General features: G+C 33.4%; 1 protein-coding gene across 1 annotated transcript in view; it reads left to right on the top strand.

The window, feature by feature from the left end:
• LOC123658131 (oxysterol-binding protein-related protein 1-like) overlaps positions 1–22141 on the top strand; it is an 81912-nt gene that overhangs the window by 45785 nt on the left and 13986 nt on the right. The window contains exon 14 of the mRNA XM_045593589.1: positions 21781–22001. Within this exon, the coding sequence (XP_045449545.1) occupies positions 21781–22001 (221 nt within the window). The remainder of the gene's footprint in view (positions 1–21780; positions 22002–22141) is intronic.

Here is a 22141-nt window from a genome sequence, read left to right as displayed (position 1 = left end):
TTATGAACGCGAAAATTTGAGAGGATAAATGAGTAGATAGAAGGAGGCAAGCTCCGCGAAAAAATTACTGTTGACATTGCGATGAAACTTGATATATTAGCGACATTCCCATGGGATCGAAAATTACGCAGGTGAAACCGAGATGTGCGGTATATCTAATACTATTTAACGAGCAATTCTTGTATATATATATTCACTAGCGACCACGCAAACGTTGTTTTGCCATATATGTTATTAACCCCCCCCCCCTATAAATAAGGGGGATGAAAAATAAAATTTATTCGATTCTCAGACCTACCCAATACGCACACAAAATTTCATGAGAATCGGTCTAGCCGTTTCGGAGGAATTTAACTACAAACACCGCGACACGAGAATTTTATATATTAGATATATAGAATCCGAATTTCGGAAACGGCTCCAACGATTTCCGTGAAATTTAGTATGCAGGGGATTTCGGGGAAGATAAATAAATGTAGCTGGGATTCATTTTTAGAAAATGTCGTTTTGACCCTGTTTTTAGGCAATGAAAAAATGACTACAATATTGTTAGAATACGAAGACAAATTTCGCATGTGTCAATAAAGTAGTAATAGCTCAGGTGGGAAATCGGCCGGTCGCGATCGACCGAAAAGATGACGGTTCAAATCCTCAAATTTCCAGATTGATTATTATTATTTTTTTCTAATATCAGTAGTTATTTTATTTAAATAGCCAGTTCTTATTTTTAATTATTATAACGGTAAAATTGTAAAATATTATTCATATTTTATCATTATTATTTTTTAATAAATAAGTTATAGTAATAGTTAACATTGATTCTTTAGATAAAAATATGAATTAATTGAAATATCTATCTCACTAAATAAAAGATCTTTTTAAAAATAGAATAAATTAAAATAAGGGTTGTATTGGGACATAATTATTGTTTTTAATAATAACATTTTCCTGAATATAAATATTTAATTCGAGGCAAAAATACTTAAGCAATACATAAAATTCAAGATGCAAAAATTAAATTCTCAGCCTCGTCTGTAAAGAAATGAAGATTGACGCGATTACAAGACTTATTGCAATTCCTACTCCGTTTTTATTCAATTTTGTGAGATTTAATTTTCTTGCAATTACTGCAATAAAATGAAAGATTTACACATTTTTAAGATATATGTATCGTAAACATCAGTTAATATATCTACTATTGTTAAATAAATGTCATCTTTTTTCTAAAAGAAAATTGATTAAATGTTGTTTAACTGCTGATTAGTACCTTTTGGCTATGTACTTACATGACACAAGGAAGGCTATTTAAAATTAAAAAGTTAAAGCGTGCCGATTCGAATTTAAACCTCTCAAAAATTAAACTTTTCTCTCTTTTTTTAACGCCTTTTTTGTTTTACTTTCTATATAAAAATAAGTGTGTACTAATGGAGGTCAAGTGCCCTTGATGATTAAGAGCACTTGTAAACTTTTCTTGAATTTTAATCTTGAGGTTAATCGTGAGAGGGAATCAACGAAAACATTTTAATTGATTTAACCTACGTATTGTCATTTTTAATATTAGTTTTATAAAACTGGAGATTTTCTTTATGACAACTTATACTTTATATGACGATATATACTATATTTATATGTGTTTACTACTTACTTTACTTTATATGTGTTATTTTACTTAATGTGTGTTATAAATGTCATATGGAATTAGCAAGTTAACGTGGCAAGGGGCTGGTGGCTCAGGAACGATGGCCGTTGGTGCAGACGTGTTCTGAAGTGGAGACCGCGTCTTGGCAAATGCAGTGTAGGACGCTTTCCGGCCCGCTGGACTGACGATTTACGTAAGATTGCCGATGTAGGCTGGCTGAGGAGCGGAAAAACGGAATGTCTGGCTGAACTGATTGACTGACTGACATATAGTATAAAGAGGACACGAAGAAAATTGTTCGGTATGGTTGAGGTTACAAATTCAATAGAATTTAGTTTATATTTCATTTTTTGAGTCCATCTCATGCGGCGCACAGCGTTGTCCCTGAACCTCCAAGCAAGCTGGTGGCGGGCGTATGACTCGTCGACGTTTAGATGGTCTCGTAGACGAGTCGGCATCGTCAGCGTCCGATTCCGCGGTAGACGGTGGTGTTTGAGATTCGTCGTCTGTCGTTGACGACTGTGTTTCGGAGCTCGATGGAACCTGTGGTCTTTTTTGTGCGTGTCGTCCTCTGGCTTTATTCGTTTTATCTTCTTCTTATATGTCTTTTTTATGATATTTTAATTGTATTTTCATATTTAAACATATTTTAAAATAATAAATTAAATGACAAGATGAAAAAAGCGTAATTGCAGTTGACAGCTGCCAGGTTTTTTTTAAAATTAATATTATTATTATCATAAATTGTCTCGGGAAACATTTTAATATCACTTACTTATTTCAGTTATGGGGTTATCTGGGTTTTACAAAGTTTGACTTTTCCAATTTAGGTAATGGAGGCTCTAATCATGGAAATGTACTTTAGAAGGTGAATGTTAGCCAATCTGACAAGTGTCAAATCAAGGGTAAATCCACAAGAGACATCAAGTATATAACCATTTATTATACATAAAGCTTGTATTGGTGTGGTATTATATGTGTAATTTTGGTTGATTTTACGCACAGACTTAAAATATATTATTATAAATGAAGATTTAAAAAAAAACTATTTTACTAACTTATTGATTATCTATGATTACTGACGGTCTAAAAGAACATGGCTGGTTACGTTTTACGTTGGACGCAACGTAAAACGGGGCCCAAATAACTAGACGATATCACGAGCCAAATAAATAATATTTTGTATGTATTCTGTCTATAGTACATAGGAGTAGAGATTGGTTGCAAGAGTTAGAACACTTTTCAAAAAAAATATTTCCGTAACAATAGCAGATAGAACAAAATTTATATACATAAAAATTAATGGCCAAAACGTATCTACACGTATAATTTTTTAACAACTGTATCGAATATGAGAGATTCCTTTTTGTATTCGTTTACTGCCAGGATTAAGATTGTACAAATTAAAATAAACAAAATTGATATATTTACAGCAAAAAATATTTCAGTACAAAGTTCATTAGTTGAGTTAGTTATAAATAAAGCTGGTATTGCTTATGTGATTGGGGTCAATTCTATCTAGTATGTATTATGTAACTGTTACAGCATTTATACTCACCCAGTACTGTTCACTGACTGCTCGGTCATAAGGGATTGTATTGTCTGATGGTAGGCCTTTAATTAATATAATGATATGCCCAAGTACACGAACAATTACTTTGCTGGCGTTCGATGAATTAGAGGGAATGGTTACACGATTGCCATTTAAATAAAAACTGACTGCTCCCATAACAAATTATGTTTATTTTTATATTGTAGAAATTGCTTTTCATTTACAGAATTTATTTTCTTTTAAATTTATTAACGGAAAACTAAATAACCTCGATAATCTTAGGAATTACTAATATTCAATATTACCTATTATAAAAATGTTACGTTGGTCATCTTAAAAAAACCGTTAAACTAATACACTATTGAAAGCCTAAAGAAGAAGATAATCTATTCATTCATTTAATTTGATGTCCTTCAATTATGTCACAAATGTTTTTGCCAGTTTTGAAAATACGCCTATTCTAAGATCCAAACTAAAAATGATCTTCATCTATTTGCTTAGTGATAAACATTATTTTATATCTACTTTGATATGTTAAAGATAAATCGTGAAAGGTTTAGCTGGAAAATTCCTGACCAGGCTATATTATATTTGGCAACCACCATTCAAACCAGACTCTTACACTTTGTCAACGTATTCGCAATGAGACAGCGCTAATTTTGATGAAGATTTATTTATTAAGCATGTAGATGAAAGTTACTAAAGTAGTAGTAGAACAATCTATACAAATAAATAAAACTGGAGTGTCTGTTTGTAATATTAAAATAACCGCTTTTTTTCTAAATTCATATGTATGGTATAGGTATTTGGTATATGAATCGTGTATATATAATATACACGATTCATATACATTTATATTGGTTCCGGCTAATCTCTGAAACGGCTGTACCTATTTAAACGGGACTTACAGAACACTGGCAGATAGCTGATTTAGTAATGAGTATCTCAAGCTACTTTTATTTTAAAAAAATGTTTATTTTATAACACTGCGAACTGAACAATAACTTTTTTGTTAAATTCCACGCGGACGAAGTCACGGGCATAGCTCGTATATTAATATAACTCTTCAACCAACTCTGTAGTTATGACAGGGAAAAAAACAGACAATACAACGTTTGCATTTTGTACAGGCTTTATACTTTCGGTAGGCGTTGAATTTAATTCTTTAAAGTCGTCGGTGCATTTTAAAATAAAAATATTCTTTTTCCAATTTTTAATTAGATATAGCCCGGCCAGGAATTTTTTAGATAACCCTTTTGCAAATTTATCCTAACATGATAAAATAAATATAAAATAATTTTCGGATTTCATACTAGCCAATGTCAATTAGGCTGGAGAATATACGAAAGAAATTGATCGATGAAGGTAGAGATTGGTAACTTCATAAAAATTTGAAGACCGAAATCAATATGAAAAAAATTAAATTAAAAATTAAAAAAAAAACCTCCGACACAATAACATGAGTTGCCTTTAAAAAGTAAAAAAATAATCAAAGAAACTCAATATTAAAGTATCTAAGTATGTACGAGTATTAATAATTCTAAAAAAAATACATCACGTTGGGGGACTCCCCACAACTTTTAAACGACTCTACCGATTTTCATCAAACATATCTAAAAACACTAGCCCGTAACTCACCTTTCATACAAAAAAAAGACTAAATTGAAATCGCTTCATCCCTTCGCGAGCTACGGAGCCACAGACAGACAGACACGACAAACTTATAACACCCCTTCTTTTTGCGTCGGGGGTTAAAAATGTTAGTATAAATAATAGTAATCCTGTATATAAATTAATCTTACATATCATCAAAACTCAAAGTAGGTTAAGCCATTTAAATTGAGTTGTATTCGCAAGTAATGCAAAGTCGTAAACATGGAAATCTTTGTGTGTATATTTGATACGTAGCTACTCATCCATTTCACTTATATATAAACTTCTTCCTGGAACTCAATTATTCAATATGGCGTTTTTTTAAAATGCGCATCGCTTTGTTGGGTTTATTTGCTTAGTTAGAATTATATAATATAATTATTAGAATATAACTGTCGCAACAATGGGTTGTGGGACGGCACGCCTTCATCCCCTACTCACAACAAATATTGGTATAGACCACATACTTTATTAGTATCTATATTAGAGTGTTAGTAAATGCAACTCGGCCGTTGAACCTGAGGCGTTTAATAAAGCAAAGCTAATTATAATCATAATACAGATTTAAAATTAATACAAAGATATGAAAATAAATGTAATAAAAACAAAAATTAATTTTCGTTTTTTTCCTTACGATAAGAAGGTTGACATAAAATACGTACAACTTTTTTTGCTGTAGTTAATCGCCTAATGTGCTGATAAACAGTGATTCAAGAAAGTCTATAGTATATTGGGGTCAAACGTTTTATGCTTCAATAACCATAATCAATAACCATAATAAGGGATGTAGTGCTTCATAAATATTTAATGCCTATATTTACTTGTGATATATTTTTGCAAGTTAAGCTTTTGGTCCCGGTTTTTATCATATACATTGAATACTGAGCCCTTTCATACGATTTTGTACTAATACTTATTAAAATAATAAGTATAGGTAACATGATATACTGTGTAATAATATTCATATAATTGTTATTACATTACTAATAAGTGAGGTTTTATTTTAATATTTAAATCAATAAATAAATATGAGAGCATTTAATAAATCCTAAAACACAGAAGATGTTTTTCATACTTTTATTAAGAAAAAGAAAATTTTCAATTCAAAAATTTGAAGATAGAACTTTGAATAACCAAAAAAACTTCAAAATGTTTTTAAGCCACGAACAAAAGCTTTTCATTTATTTTCACTTTCAAGTTGAGTAAATTAAAGTTTAGCGTGTTTCTTTATTCTTTAACCTTTTTTAAAATAATGAATAGTGTTTTGTGTAGGCTGGTTAATCTGATCGACAAGAGACTAAATTTCTTAGCAGGATATCCTACACCCGATATACAATATGACCCGACTGGGGAAGTACCTCAGCCTTACAGAAGATTACAGCTAAATATTACTGCTTTCAAGCAGTGTGGCGTTCCTGTTGGTGAGTAAGGTGACCAGAGATCCCGGGGGAATTGGGGGTAGGGTCGGTAACGCGTTTGCGATTCTTCTAGACAGGCGTGTCTTTAAGCTACGATAATCGTTTACCATCAGGTGAGCCGTACGCTTGTTTGCCGAGTTAGTTGTATAAAATAGTTGTGTTTGCAGGCAAAGGAAGAAAAACCGACTTCAGTTATATCGAACAAGTAATACAATTGTAGGTAGACGAAACATTAGTCAAGTATATACGCTTTATCAAATACCCTATAAATAATAGATAACGCCAAAATAATTCCACAGAACTGTCACAAAAGTAAATTGCCTCAATTTTCCTCGCGTTATTGGACAAATATTCGTTCTCAAACGTCCTTGAAACCGGTGTGTTTTCAAAGGATGCTGGTAATGGACGCCGGGCTGGTATCGATCGAGACTTGACGTCCCTTAAGGCCTGTTGTACAGTTTCAATTATCTCGGCCAGTCGATCGAACTGCGGATTACTTGCCGATTTTTCACTGCAACTTTTTTTTTGGAATCGGTGGTAAAATTCACAATCGGTGGTAACATCATATTTACTATAATTAATTTTTAATAAAAAAAAACTAATATGATTTTCGTTTGTAAAATGGCGATTAAAAAATTGCTTTTGTACTATTAGAATAGAGTATTTTTTTTATTTTGATTTTGAACCTATAATATATTGGTACATTTGAAAAAATTCTGTAATCTATATATATAAAATATCAATATTTATAATTATATAGTATATAGATTATTATAATATTAGTAATATAGAAGAGCGTAGATATATTTCGTTGTAATTTTCACAACACGTAACGTAGCCATAGTCCATTCGTTTAAAAAATAGTGACTCATCCCTGTGACTTAGCTAAACTACGCCCCTTAACCAATTGAATTAGAACACAGTGTTCAAATGGATTAATTCAAGTAAGCTATTTAGAAGTTGTTGCGACAACGTGCAGTTGTCAAGCAGTAAAAGTCGTGCAGATGTTTGTCGTGGTCTGGGTGTTTGTGTTTGTGTGTTGTGAGTGTGTTTCCAGACCTTCAATACAGGATTAATATCCTACTAAGGGCTGTTGAACGTGTCACCTGTGTTTATTTCTTTGTAACTATGACAAATCGAGTAGCCGTATTTCTTACGGATATCAGCCTCACGTAACATAATTATAAATTGAAAAACATAAATTTCTATTTTTATTTATTATTATTTTGAAAGTTATAATTTGTATATTGACGATTCGAAAGTGCTCATTGGGCCTATTTGAATAAAGCTGATTTTGATTTTTGATTTTTGATTTTACAAGCACTCTTTACAAATTAACTTGAAACGTATAAGAACGAGTATTTGTAAAAAAATATATATAGTATGATGATGAAATGAATGAAATATAGCCGAAATGTATATATAATGTAGCATGCCATGTCAGCCAGTAAATTATATAAAACAGTAAAACAAAATTGATCTCTCTTTGCCTCAAATCTATATTATTATCAATCGTTAAAGAAGTATATTTTCAAAATGTTTTTAGAATTGCTTTTTCCATAAGCACGGTAAAATAATGTAGAGGACAGCAGGAAATACCATTCTCAAAATCTGGATCAACCCGACTGAGGAAGTACCTCGATCTTACAGAAGATCACAACTAACTAATACTGCTTTCAAGCAGTGTTGTGCTCCTGTGGTGAGTAAGGTAACCAGAGCTCCTGGGAAAGATTAGAGGTAAGGTCGGCAACGGCTAGCGATGCTTCTGGTGTTGCAGGCGTCTACTAATCGCTGACCGTCAAGATGAGCCGTACACTTGTTTGCGTTTCATGAAATATATTTTGTTACAAAACAAAGGAAAATCAGTTCTGTTTTTTCTGCATCAAAACGGCGAAGTTACAATCGCGTTCACGGTTGCTCAAACATTGGTGAAAGAAAACAGTTGTTTTATTTGGATGCTATTGGAAGTTAAAGTTATGATATAACTCTAATGTCAGTTCAGAGTTTTGTGATAGACTGAACGAGCAATAAATCAAAATACTTATTTGGAAGTTAAATATTATTTCAGTTTGTGTTCGCTTGTTAAATAGAATTTCTTTGACGTACAAAATTGAGTCGGTCGATCGCGACCGGCCGATTTTCCACCTGAGCTATTACTACTTTATTGACACATGCGAAATTTATCTTCGTATTCTAACAATATTGTAGTCATTATTTCATTGCCTAAAAACACCGACAAAACGACATTTTCTAAAAATGAATCCCAGGTACATTTATTTATCTTCCCCGAAATCAATCACCCGAAATCAATCCCGAATCAAGATAGAGATTTATGAAACATCATGTTTACAGGCCTTGTAAAACTATTATTAATAATAAAGGCCTCTCTCTCTAATTAAACTAAATATTAGAAGCACTTGGTCCGATTCTTGTGGCCATAGTCTTTTCCTATACATATGCATTCAAAGAGTGAACTTTTACGCAGTTTTATATGCAGTATCGGTAGTTATTGCGTTAAAAAATTATTATTTATTTTCAAAACTTTTCGTATACCTTATTACAATTAGATTATCAAAAATTTCACTTTCTATTTTGTATTGATATGTTGAAGCGAGCCCTTTTTTTAACCGACTTCCAAAAAAGGAGGAGGTTCTCAATTCGATTGTATTCTTTTTTTTTATGTATTACCTCAGAACTTTTGACCGGGTGGACCGGTTTCGACAATTTTTTTTTAAACGAAAGGTGGTGTGTGTCAATTGGTCCCATTTAAATTTATTTGAGATCTAACAACTACTTTTCGAGTTATATATTTCGTCGACCTACGTTGTATTATACCGCATAACTTTCTACTGGATGTACCGATTTTGACAATTCTTTTTTTGTTGGGAAGGGGATATCCTTAGTTTAGTACCATGACAAGGAAACCAGGATCTGATGATGGAATCCCAGAGAAATCGAGGGAAACTCTCGAAAATCCGCAATAACTTTTTACTGGGTGTACCGATTTTGACTATTTTTTCGTCGATCTACGTTGTATTACTCGTCGATGAAATTGAAGTCGGTTTTTTTTTCGTTTGTGAGCAAACACAATTTTGTTGTGTAATCCTCATGGATACCCCCCATCCAAAGAACTACGCAAGGTTATATCGGATTCTTACCAACTAAATCCCCACGGTGTTCCTTACCTCTCCAAGTACCTGTGTATTAAACCGAATCTTCACCAAGCTGAATTTAGAAATTGCTCATCTCCATGAATAACTTTAACTTAACTGTACGCGCGGGAATAAGGCGAATCACAACAGCCATTAACTTAACCCTACCCAAACAATACAAAATTAAGCTTTTAATTAACAATTGCATTACGATCGCATTTGTTTATTCCAAAACATTGCAGTCTAACAAACAAGTAATCCTCAAAATATTAAAATAAAAATATAGATTTAAACAAAGATAACTGATACATCATTTTCAATAAATAACATTTATAATACAACCTTTATTGCTTATTCCAAAACCTTTCACCCTAACAAACACACCTCTAAACATTGAAATATTAGAATAGTAATAAATATTAGAACAAAACCACATCATGTTCGTATGTGATTACTTGTTTGGTCATATGAACAAGGTCATGCGACGGATCAATAGCGGGAGAGCTTCCGCGCTCTGATTAATATGTGTATACAACCTACCTCACACGCTTTATTGTTGAAGATTCTCATTTTTATTAACTTATTATGGTTAACATATGTATAATAATCATTTTAAAAGAATCGACAAATAGTCAGTACAGGCAGTATTATAAGGCGATCTTCGCTAACCTCTTCAAGGCACCCTTTTCTCTTTTCGTCTTTGATGAAATTGAATTTAGTAATTACATAGTTATTGTATTTGTTTGTGTCCTTCGACTGTTTGTATGATGTTGTAATGTCTTAAAATAGTAATGAAAAGTATTTGAAAACAAGAATGCAGTTGTTATCTTCTAAAAAATAGATTATAGTATTATTTATTTGTAAAACCTTATCAACATCTTAAAAGAAAGCAAAAACTAAATATAAACAGTGTGGCTTTAATAGTTATTAGTTATGTATGACATAATTATAATACGACGCGTTGGCGCAACGGTCACAGCACTGGTTTGTTGCCGTTACGCTGGCGGTTGCGGGTTCGATCCCCGCACGTGACAAACATTTGTATTCGCCATACAGATGTTTGCCGTGGTCTAGCTGTTGTGCAGTCCTTGTGGGTCTCCCTACCGTGCCTCGAAGAGCACGTTAAGCCGTCGGTCTCGGTTGTTATCATGTAGGGAATATATCCGCCAACCCACATTGGAGCAGCGTGGTGGATTAAGCTCTGATCCTTCTCCTACACGGGGAAAAGCCTATGCCCAACAGTGGGATATTACAGGCGAAAGTGAGCGAGCGAGTGACATATTATATTTTTAAACATAGTATTAACTATATTTAATTTATCATAAACGAATATAATTTCCATTTCTAAAATGTAATTTTGATTTCTGATCTGCTTCCTATGTGGCTCTTTTTATTCCATACTATCCGTTATTACATAATATCCGTGACTTCGTTCGCATGGAAAATTCTGGATACTTATCATTTTTAACGGCGTGATTCTGATCCCGTGGGAATTATAGTATAATTATATCCTCCCTCCCCGATGCCGTGGAAATTATAAATACTTGCGACCAACTTTATCTTATTTGAGCCGTTTCAGAGACAGACATACAGACATATAGACAAACATTTAAAAACGTTTTTATAAAAAATAATATAGTTTTAACCCGCTTACATTCCGATTTCGTAAGAATTTCGGGGGAAAAAAATACAATCGAATTGAGGACCTTCTCTTTTTTTGGAAGTCGGTTAAAAAGTAGCTTATATGTGGCTTCACAACCTTCTCTATCTTCCAGTAATAGTCACATAAAAATTGGTTTAGCCGTTACTGAAATTAACCGAGACAAACAAAAAGATAGTATAAAGTATATAAGATTTATATAGATTTATTAATATTCTTACTTCATGTGTGCCCCGGCAAGGGTACAAAAATTAAAGCATAGTTTCAAAATTTTACTGTATTAAAATGTTTGAGAGACGGTGGTGCCAATCGATTGAAATTTTATACATACAAAGTACAGCGCCTTGCGTAATGTCTTTGGAGCTTTGCATTTAAGAAAAATTGTTCTTAAAAGTAATCTCTTCAAAGAAATGTGTTTCCATACGTTTTTTTGTAAAGAATTCTCTAAGCTTTATTTATTTTGTACTGAGCTTGTCTGTTAAAAGGTTTCTAAGGTTATTTGCAGTAAACAGTACTTCGGCCTTTGTGTTCAAATTAATCCTGGCACAAGATTTCAAAGGCCAAATATTTCAAAGATTGGTCGTAATTTGATCTTGACAGAAATGTTATTGTGAATATATAACAATTTGATTAAGGTAAGGTGATAAATTTTGATTATACAGCAGAAAATATTTTGATGAAAATTTTGAAGTAGTAATTGGTGAAGTACCTTATCCATAGAGATAGAACAGCCAAATTATATTGACCTTGAGTATCTGTGTTCTGTGTTCTGTGGTGAAAAGTAGATAGGGTTAGGTGAACATTATACACGTAAAAATAAGGATATATTATTCCATTAATAAAGTACATTACATAGTACATCTGTGGTGAAAAGTAGATAGGGTTAGGTGAACATTATACACGTAAAAATAAGGATATATTATTCCATTAATAAAGTACATTAGTCGTTATAACTTTTTTTCTATTATTACGAAGGGAGCCTACTACAAAAAGTTACTGAAAATTCTGTACGTAAAGTAACCTTTCCTGATAAGGCATTGAACGTTGATATTAAATATATACAGCGTTTTTCGTTTTAAAGAACAAAATAGAGAGGTATATTTATTCAAAGCCTATCCAAAGGTTGAATAAATCAAAAATACATTTAAGTAGTTTGTTGACATCTACATATTTCCATAAGAACGTCAAATCTTAACTACAAATCGTCAAGTTTTGTAGTTTTCTTCTGACTTCAAAAGAAATTTTTTAATTTATTTAGAAGCTAAATCATCTCAGAAGTTTATGACACAAAATATTAAAATAATTAACTCAAAATATGGAGCAGCCCGACTGGGGTAGTACCTCGACCTTACAGAAGACCACAGCTAAATAATACTGTTTTCAAGCAGTATTGTGTTCCTGTTGGTGAGTAAGGTGACCAGAGCTCCTGGGAGGATTGGGGATTGGGTCGGCAACGCGCTTTCGATGCTTCTGGTATTGTAGGCGTCTATAAGCTACGGTAATCTCTTACCATCAGGTGAGCCGTACGCTTGTTTGCCGACCTAGTGATAGTAAAAAAAAAAATATAAGTTTTAGAAATGACAAATAATATTATTTTTAAATATACACACATTTTTCCTGTTTAAAGCTTGACATATTTATATCATATTGAAGAGGGGGAAAGTAGGCGTATAAAAGTTTAATTGAACACGGATTTAATATAATATATTCATTCAACAACACACGCCGGGTGGAGTGCTTATTAACGAAAATTAAATGTCAACTTGACACGGTGAAATTGTTTTTGTTTTGCCTTCGTAAGAGTTCTCTGCAATTACGAACTAAAACACTCACTTCGTTACGATCTTGATTTATATAAATGTTTGTTTGTTGTTTGTTTCAACTAAATGGCTTTTTTTTATTACTTTATACTTTTACATAATCAAAATTTCTTTATGCAAGTAACCTTCAAGAGCTTCGTTCTTTTTTGAAGTATATAACATTATTTTAATTCTTAAATTGTAGTTTTAATGAAGCTAGTACAGATTTGAAATGTAGATTTAACAAAAGAATCGGTAAACAATTAAAAAATTGTTCTTCTAATTGTGTCTGGCAAACGAAAAAAACCGACTTCAATTACATCGAGTAATACAATGTAGGTAGTCGATATAGTCAAGTAAATACGCATTATCAAAAATTACTCCAAAAGTTGTAATCAGATCACTTGTAATATGATACACACATTGGTTTTCGATTAAAATTAAAAAACATCAAAATCGGTACACCCAGTAAAAAGTTATGCGGATTTTAGAGGGTTTTTCTCGATTTCTCTGGGATCCCATCATCAGATCCATGATTTCCTTATCGTGGTACCACACTTAGGATATCTACTTTCCAAAAAAGAAGAATCATTAAAATCGGTAATCGGTAATGGTAATCCTAATAATTGAGTTTGCTCGCAAACGAAAAAAAAACCGACTTCAATTACATCGACAAGTAATATAACGTAGATCGACGAAAAAATAGTCAAGCAACTACGCGTTATCAAAGATTACTCAAAAAGTGGTTATCAGATCTCGATACAATTTATATGTGACCACATGATAAACATCAGCTTTCGATTAAATTAAAAATTATCAAAATCGGTACACCCAGTAAAAAGTTATTACGGATTTTCGAGAGTTTCCCTCGATTTCTCTCGGATCCCATCATCAGATCCTGGTTTCCTTATCACGGTACTAAACTAGGGATATCTCCTTTCCAACAAAAAAAGAATTATTAAAATCGGTATATCCAGTAGAAAGTTATGCGGTATAATACAACGTAGGTCGACGAAAAAAGCGTCAAGTAAAAACGCATTATTAGATATAACTCGAAAAGTAGTTGTTAGATCTCAAATAAATTTAAATGGGACCAATTGGCACACACCACCTTTCGATTAAAAGAAAATTTGTCGAAATCGGTCTACCCGGTCAAAAGTTCTGATGTAACATACATTAAAAAAAAAAAAAAAAAAAAATACAGTCGAATTGAGAACCTCCTCCTTTTTTGGAAGTCGGTTAAAAATGTAATCTGTAATAATACGGCAGAAGAATTGCGTATCGACGGCTGAAAACTAATTTCGGAAGTAGTTTGTATTTGCGGTACAAGATCTGTGCTCTATGAAAGTTATGTAGGTACCAAACTCTTACAACATTACACAAATATTTATATGAAGGGACCGACACCAAAAAGTTAGCTAAATTTGTCGTGTAGGAATTAGTATAGTTAGGGGTTTCAAGTGTCGAGTGTAACACAATTTCCCTTATGGCCGGAAGCGTTTAGCTTTGATTTTGCGGATGTCCACCGGAAACAGACACCATTTAACATCAGGTGGTGCTGTCTACTTCTTTTAATATTGTTTTTATATTAAAACTAGCTGTGGCCGCAATTTCGTCAGCGTGGTATTTAACAAAAAAGTTATTGTCCAGTTCGCAGAGTTATAAAATAAATAAATTCCTAGAATAAAAGTAGCCTAAGTTACTCCTTATTACATCAGCTATCTACCAGTGAAAGTCCCGTCACAATCGATCCAGCCGTTTCAGAGATTAGCCGGAACAAACAGATAGACAGACAAAAATTGTAAAAAATGTCATTTTGATATACGTACCGTGTATACATCCATATGCATTTGGTAGAAAGCGGTAATTTTAATATTACAAACAGATACTCAAATTTTATTTATTTGTATAGATAATACAAAAAAAACGCAGCGTAAGTATATACGTATGGGTCAAATTGTATTTTAAAATAATAATTTTACTGTCACCAGTTTAATTATATTATCTGTGTGATGACAATACTACGTTTAGACGTAACGACTTACTATGACAAACAATATCTAAAGATCTTGTTCATAGTTTTACGAATGTTCTAATTAATCAATCACTTTATTGACTCCTACACATGACAAGAAAAATAAATGTGGAGCATTAAATGTAGAGTATTAAAATGTCGAGTAGTCAAACTGTAACATCTCAAATTTACTGAAGATTCAAAGACACGATATTACTCCGTAAAAAATATTCCGTTAATATGGTGAGTAAGGTAGTCGGGCTTTTGGGTATGCGCTGCGTAAACAGCCGGGAGCAAGATCTGCGCGGTTACGATAACTGCTTACCATCAGATGGATATTTTTTTTATGTAACTAGGTCGGCAAATAAGCGTATGGCTCACCTGATGGTAAGTGATTGCCGTAGCTTATAGACGCCTGCAACACCAGAAGCATCGCGAGATCGACCCTATCCCCAATTCCCCCCAGAGGCTCTGAACACCTTACTCACCAACGGGAACACTGTACTGTTTGAAAACAGCATTATTTAGCTGTGATCTTCTGTAAGGTCGATGTACTACCCCAGTCGGGCTGCTCCATATTTTGAGCAGGATATTTCCTGCTGTGCCCCACCTCAGATAACTTAAAGATCGCAATGACACGCAAGCAGAGTCATATTGCATCTTCACGAGCGCCATCATATAAAAAGTAGGCCAAATAAAATTAGCGCAGCTAGTCGCAAAGTTATCGCTTACTTACAAGGAGATCTGTGTCTTATCACTGCAATGAAACGCAATGCTGTCGTTTGCGCTCGATTCCTTTTTGCTATTCGAAGCAACGACTGAGCGCAATTTCCGTCAACGCTACTACAAATTTATCATTTATCTAAATTACAAGTTACTTTATATGTTACGTGGGTTTTTTCTCTACTGTTTTAAAGTATGGAGATATATAAAATAATGCTTAGTTCATTATTATTTTTCGTTGTATTTGTATTTTACTATATTAATTATCTTCAATATACTTCTACATAAGCACTTGTAAAATCTTCCTTAATTTTTTTATATCGTTTGCATCGTACCTCATTTTCTATTTAACGAGCTGAATATTTAATCAAGTTTGTAGCGGAAGTCTCTTGTTCTCACAATCTCATTAGCGCGGATGCAGATAAATTACGCTATTAATTAATACTGGATTTATTTCATAGATGATATTCATACAATCTAAAGTTTTCGTCTGACGGCTTGGTAGCACCAGAGCTGTCGTCATTTCTAAACATACATTTTTTAAACATTATTTAAGGGAAATTTTAACACCTCGTTACATAGATAGGGGAGGATGGCTCATTAATAATCAAATTTAATAATAATCTATTTAGGACGTTCACTTTCCCACAGCTGGACATAGGTTTCTTTCCTCGCGCTGCTCCAATGCGAAAACACTATAAAAACTATAGTCACATAAATCACGTCAACAGTCTTATTTCTAAAACAACGAAAACATTAATGATAGTGTAATGAATATGTTAATCCGAAAGAAAATTGTATATCTGCCTTAATACATAATATTTTCGTGACGTATTGTGTTATGACTGATTAGTGTGGATAAATCTCAAAGGAGGTTCATTCTTTGTAAAATATATATCAAAAGGAACACGAATAAATTATGGTGTAGAGCAAATTATCAAAAAAGTCTACATGTCCAATTTTATCTCGGAGCGGATGTTGTACTTCTGAAAATATTTGCTTCCGCTACGAGTACATATACCATATATTCCTAACATAGAGAGTGTATTATGAGCAACGATCGTTACTCTCGTTAGGGAAATTATTACCCGACCGGCAGCGGTTTGAGGGATAAAGCTACAACCTTTCAGATGATGGAAAGCTTTCACCCACTAGTTGCATGTTTCCACATTATCATTCAAATGTACATCGGTACGTAGTATAAAACAAAGTCGCTTTCCGTCTGTCTGTCCCTATATATGCTTAGATCTTTAAAACTACGCAACGGATTTTGATGACGTTTTTTTTTTTGATAGATAGAGTGATTCAAGAGGAAGGTTTACATGTATAATACATGCATATATGCTTGAGATACACTGATTAGTCAAAATTGCACCCGTGCGAAGCCAGGGCGGGTCGCTAGTAGTACATAAATTTGAAAAACAAATGAACGACGGAAGGAGAATATGACTCATAGCAGATGTCTAGTCCTAAGTAGAGTCGTACCTCAATACTTTAGGTTACAAAAAATAGTTATTAAAATTGCAAATAACGTAAATAAATAAAAAAAATCTAAATGATCTTCTAGTTACAACTATTAAATACTGAAGCATAAACCTGGTAAAATGCGATTTTTATTTTAAATCATAAATACACGTTTCTTGAATACGTGCAATGTATATCTATATTTCGTAATTACACGTTAGAGCGTGGAATAGCGTACTTTTTTCCTTCATTACATTCTAAATCATATTTTGTCGTGGGTGTTATCGCTCGAATTTATTTGTTATTCCGAGAGACATACGCTCCGCAAATCTTCCAAAAGTAATGTTTTGATGAAACAACTTTTTCGGATCTTATAGCGGTTTTTTGATAATGAATTTTTCGGATCTTATCACGGTTTATTTGTTTTTATTTTTTACATGACCGACGTTTTGGACACTTTACAGCAACCATGGTCACGGGAGGACTGTGCTAAGCCGGGATAAAATCCGAAAAAGTTGTTTCATTATATTGAGTGAAATTCGCGTAAACATTAGAAAACAATATTAATGCCAAATTAGCCAAATAATCAAACGAATAAGTTACTCGGGCTAACTGCTACTTTCTAATGTTTCCTAAGAAAGTTTTTTTTTATTACACAGCGTATATAATACGCGTATGTACATGTTTTCATCACTACCAATTCAGCCTAATACAGTCCACTGCTGAACATAGGCCTCCACAAGTTCGCACCAAAAATGGAGTGCACTCGTGTGTTTTGCCCATAGTCACCACGCTGGGCAAAACACACGACGGCGGGTTGGTGACCGCAGGGCTGGCTTTATCGCACCGAAGACGCTACTGCCTGTCTTCTGCCTGTGTATTTCAAAGCCAGCAGTTGGATGGTTATCCCGCCATCGGTCGGCTTTTTAAGTTCCAAGGTGGTATTGGAACTGTGTTATCCCTTAGTCGCCTCTTACGACACCCACGGGAAGAAAGGGGTGGCTATATTTTTTATGGCACATGTTTACATAGGCGAAGTTAAACAAGGAAACTTTATACGGCTTCCTGTCGTATTATTCCGCTTATTAGACTATTTTAGACTTATCGATTTTCCACTTCACTTATCGCCAGCTATTATCTTGTTTGTGTAATAACATATTATTCATAAATTTTCAAGTTTTATATTATTGATATCGAGAAAATTTGAAATAAAAATACGTCAGTCAGTCAGTTCAGCCTATTGCAGTCCACTGCTGGACATAGGCATCCCCAAATTCGCGCCAGACATCCCGGTTTTCCACAATCCTCATCCAGCTTACACCGGCAATCTTATGTTGATCGTCGATCTAGTGAATCGGAGGACGTCCCACATACGTAAGAAAATTGTATATTGTGTATTGCCAAGATGCGATCTTCACTCCCGCAGAAAGTCTCATTTCTAATCCTATCTTTGAGAGAAGCCCCAAGCATAGCCCGTTCCAATGCACATTGAGCGACTTTAAGCTTGTGGACCAGTTACTTCATCAGCGTCCTCGTCTCTGCTCCGTATGTTAACACAGGCAGGACGCATTCCTAGAAGACTTTTGTCTTCAAGCATTGCGGAATCTTTGAAGTAAAACCTCGACAAAGCCTCCCAAACACCGAATCCTAATATCGGCCTCCTTCTCAAAATTGTTGCGTTCTAGTTGGAAAAAATGGATAAACGCTAGAAATTTCACAAGCATGGTATTGAATAAAAAATAAAAAAATCAAAATTTATTTGGGTCTTTAAGTATGAGGTTCGTTTAACCCACATCATATTTCCCATATTTGGCAAAATATATTCTACTAGCTGCACCTCTTTATTTTATCGACGTTACTTTCGATCCCGTGGAAAATTCGGGAAAAAAGTAGTCTTTGTATTATTGCAGATTTCCAGCAGACTGTCTAAACAATTCAGTAAGTTTTGCAAGATAAAATCAACTAAGCAATCAAAGTACCACTATAGCTTACCGCATTACTAATTCAGTATATGCTAATGTACTATACTTATGCCAATATATCCATATGTTACAAAAAAAAAAAAAAATAAGAATTAAAATAGGACCATAGAATAAACCTGATTTTTCGGTAATTTTTTGTCTCGATCTAAACGGTTTATTGTTGCGAAGCACTTCAAGTACAAATCCAAATCGCTCTTGGCTCATATATTTTTTAATTGAAGTTACAAAGTCAAACCTATTAAATTATTTTTATTGAAAACAGATTTTATTAAACATTTAATAAAATATTTTAATTTGATCACGAGTTTATAATATTTAAAATTTATATTAAGTTAAAAATTGACGTTAATTTCATAAAACTAATTATTAATTAACGAAAAACGTGTATATTATCCTTTGATTCTATATTTCATTAAGTAGCCAAACGACCCTCTTGAGATTTCGGACTCTTCGGTTATATGAAGGTCCTTAAACTTTTAGTTACTTAGTTAAGCTCAAAAATTGTAATTTAAAAAAGCTATCGTATTAATGAGTCAAGATGGATTAAGATCCGATCATAAGGATCCTACATGTAAAAAGAGGTCTTTGTCCGGCAGTGGGGAGTAGGTTACTTACAGAATTACGTATCAAGATGACTTAAAGTAAATAAATAAAATACATGTCACTTGTATATGTAATAAGTCCCTACTTATTCTGAAATTCTTTCAGATAATAAAACAATGCATTTAAATTAATTCTTACGACCGATGGAAGAACACAAGCTTACAATATGATCCTTATTTATATTCCAAACGCGACTCTTAAAAATATTCTCTCGTCCTCCGGTAGTCGTATTGATCCAACGCACGACCTTGAGCCCTCCCGAACGACGTTACGAAGTTTCTCACTTCTTAATGAACAGGAAAATATGTTGTTATGATGTTCTCGGATAGTAAAATATGTATTTCAATAATATGTAATTATTATCATCAATACATATAATAAAAATGTAACGGGTTGCTGTCTGTACATTTAAGATATATGAGAAAAAATATTATTGGGACCTTTATCAACGCAAATGGCACCCAAAACAATGGTTGTTAGAATTTTTGTCTGTTCGTCTGTGTGTTTGGTACGCTAATCTCAGAAACGGGTTATCAGGTTTTGATGTGGTTTTCACTAATTTATTGTGGTAAGCTTTACTTAACATTCAGTGTTTGTTTGATGTCAATCGGTTCATTAATAAAAGCATTATGCCAATTTAAAGAATCACGTTGAACATGTGAATACCCAAAATGCAGACAAAGTCGCTGGCACAGCTAGTAGATAATATTTATATCGGATATGTCTTCGATATGTTTGTTAGTAAAATTTTGTATTTACCGTCTGCTTGGGATAAAATAAGAATGTTTTGAATAAGAACAATACAGAGTCCTAATCAAAATCAGAACCAAAATTACCTTATTCAAATAAGCTTCGAAAACACTTTGGAATCGTCATTTTACAAACTAAAACTTTATCGATTCGAAGTGTAAATTTGACGGAAACCAATCGGCAACAAAATTAGTAGTTAATCCTTATAAAATGTATTATATTATTAAATTAGCGATATCTTGCATAATACATATACAGCCCAAAAAGACACCTATGCATATAAAATATATTTATTTGACTTGGGTCCTCTTTCACCAGATGTAGATAACGCTATTGAAAGCGAGATAAAAGGTTTTGTTGCATTATTCTTTTTCGCCATCGAATTCCAATGTACTTATGAGATATTTTTACTCACCAATATGTATCTACAACTTTTACTTAATAATTTATGTGGAACAGGTCCTAATGGCCTATTCTACCTCCTGCTGTTAAAGTTTAATCTTAACTTATCTGCAGGATAACCTTTGCCCACAACTGGCAAAATAGGCCCTTTATCAGCTAAAATAGCTATTTGTTTAGCAACTCAGGGCTAGTAAGCGTGATCAATTAATAATAATGAATTATTAAAGTTCCAGAAGAATTTTTATTAGATGTCAGCAAGGATTATTATGTCGTTCAAATTATTTATAATCTCACAGGAATAAAGCTATTTTGTTACCTTATAAAAGTACTTTATATCTTAACTGACGCTAATGTAGCTTGTATACATTAAATATGATTACTTAAGTAGCTAAGTAGTGGAGTAATTGTTTTAATTAATCGCTAATTAGTAGGTATTAAAATGTTTCCATGTCTGTGTTTTAGATTGATTATTTTGTAGGATTATGAGATAATTTTGTATTCACTCACTTCGGTCTATTGCAGTCCACTGCTGGACATAGGTTTCCACAAGTATACGCCAAAAATGGCGTGAACTCATGTGTGTTGCCCATAGTCACCACGCTGGGCAGCCGGGTTGGTGATCGCAGGGCCGGGTTTGTCGCACAGAAGACGCCAGCAGTTGGATAGCTATCCTGCCATCGGTCGGCTTTTTAAATATAAATATATCCCTTAGTCGCCTCTTACGACACCCACGGGGAGAGAGGGGTTGGCTATATTCTTTAATGCCGTAGCCACGCAGCTAATTTTGTATTAGATAACACTAAATATTGTTCTATATTTAATTCTTTTATAGATAAAGTAAAATAAATATTATGATGAATAAAAATTTTAATATGAATTGCCTATTACATAAAATTCATACACAATACACTTATATTACGTGAAGTATTCAACATTTTTATTAATTCATATCATTATTATTGTACACAGGACCACATTACCAGTTGCCCAATTCAGCCGAGGTGACTTCTCGCTCTGGTCGGTCCTGAAGAACTGCGTTGGCAAGGAGCTGTCCAAGATCACCATGCCAGTAGTATTCAACGAGCCGCTGTCCTTCCTGCAGCGAATGCTGGAGTACCTCGAATATGCTCATCTACTCAGGATGGCTTCGGAACAGACCGATCCAGTGGCTAGGATGGAGTACATTGCTGGTATATATAGAAAATATTTGATAGCTATTATTCAATAAATAAATAATAAATAAACGCCTCACACTTAACGGTAAACATCAGGATTTACTCCTGTATCGGCCCATACCAGATAAACATCTCTACGGCAATTGAATGATAGT

Source organism: Melitaea cinxia, chromosome 1 (assembly GCF_905220565.1).
Source record: "Melitaea cinxia chromosome 1, ilMelCinx1.1, whole genome shotgun sequence".
NCBI lineage: Eukaryota > Metazoa > Arthropoda > Insecta > Lepidoptera > Nymphalidae > Melitaea > Melitaea cinxia.
Note: the sequence above shows the minus strand (reverse complement) of the source record. Positions and strands in the feature narration are given on the sequence as shown.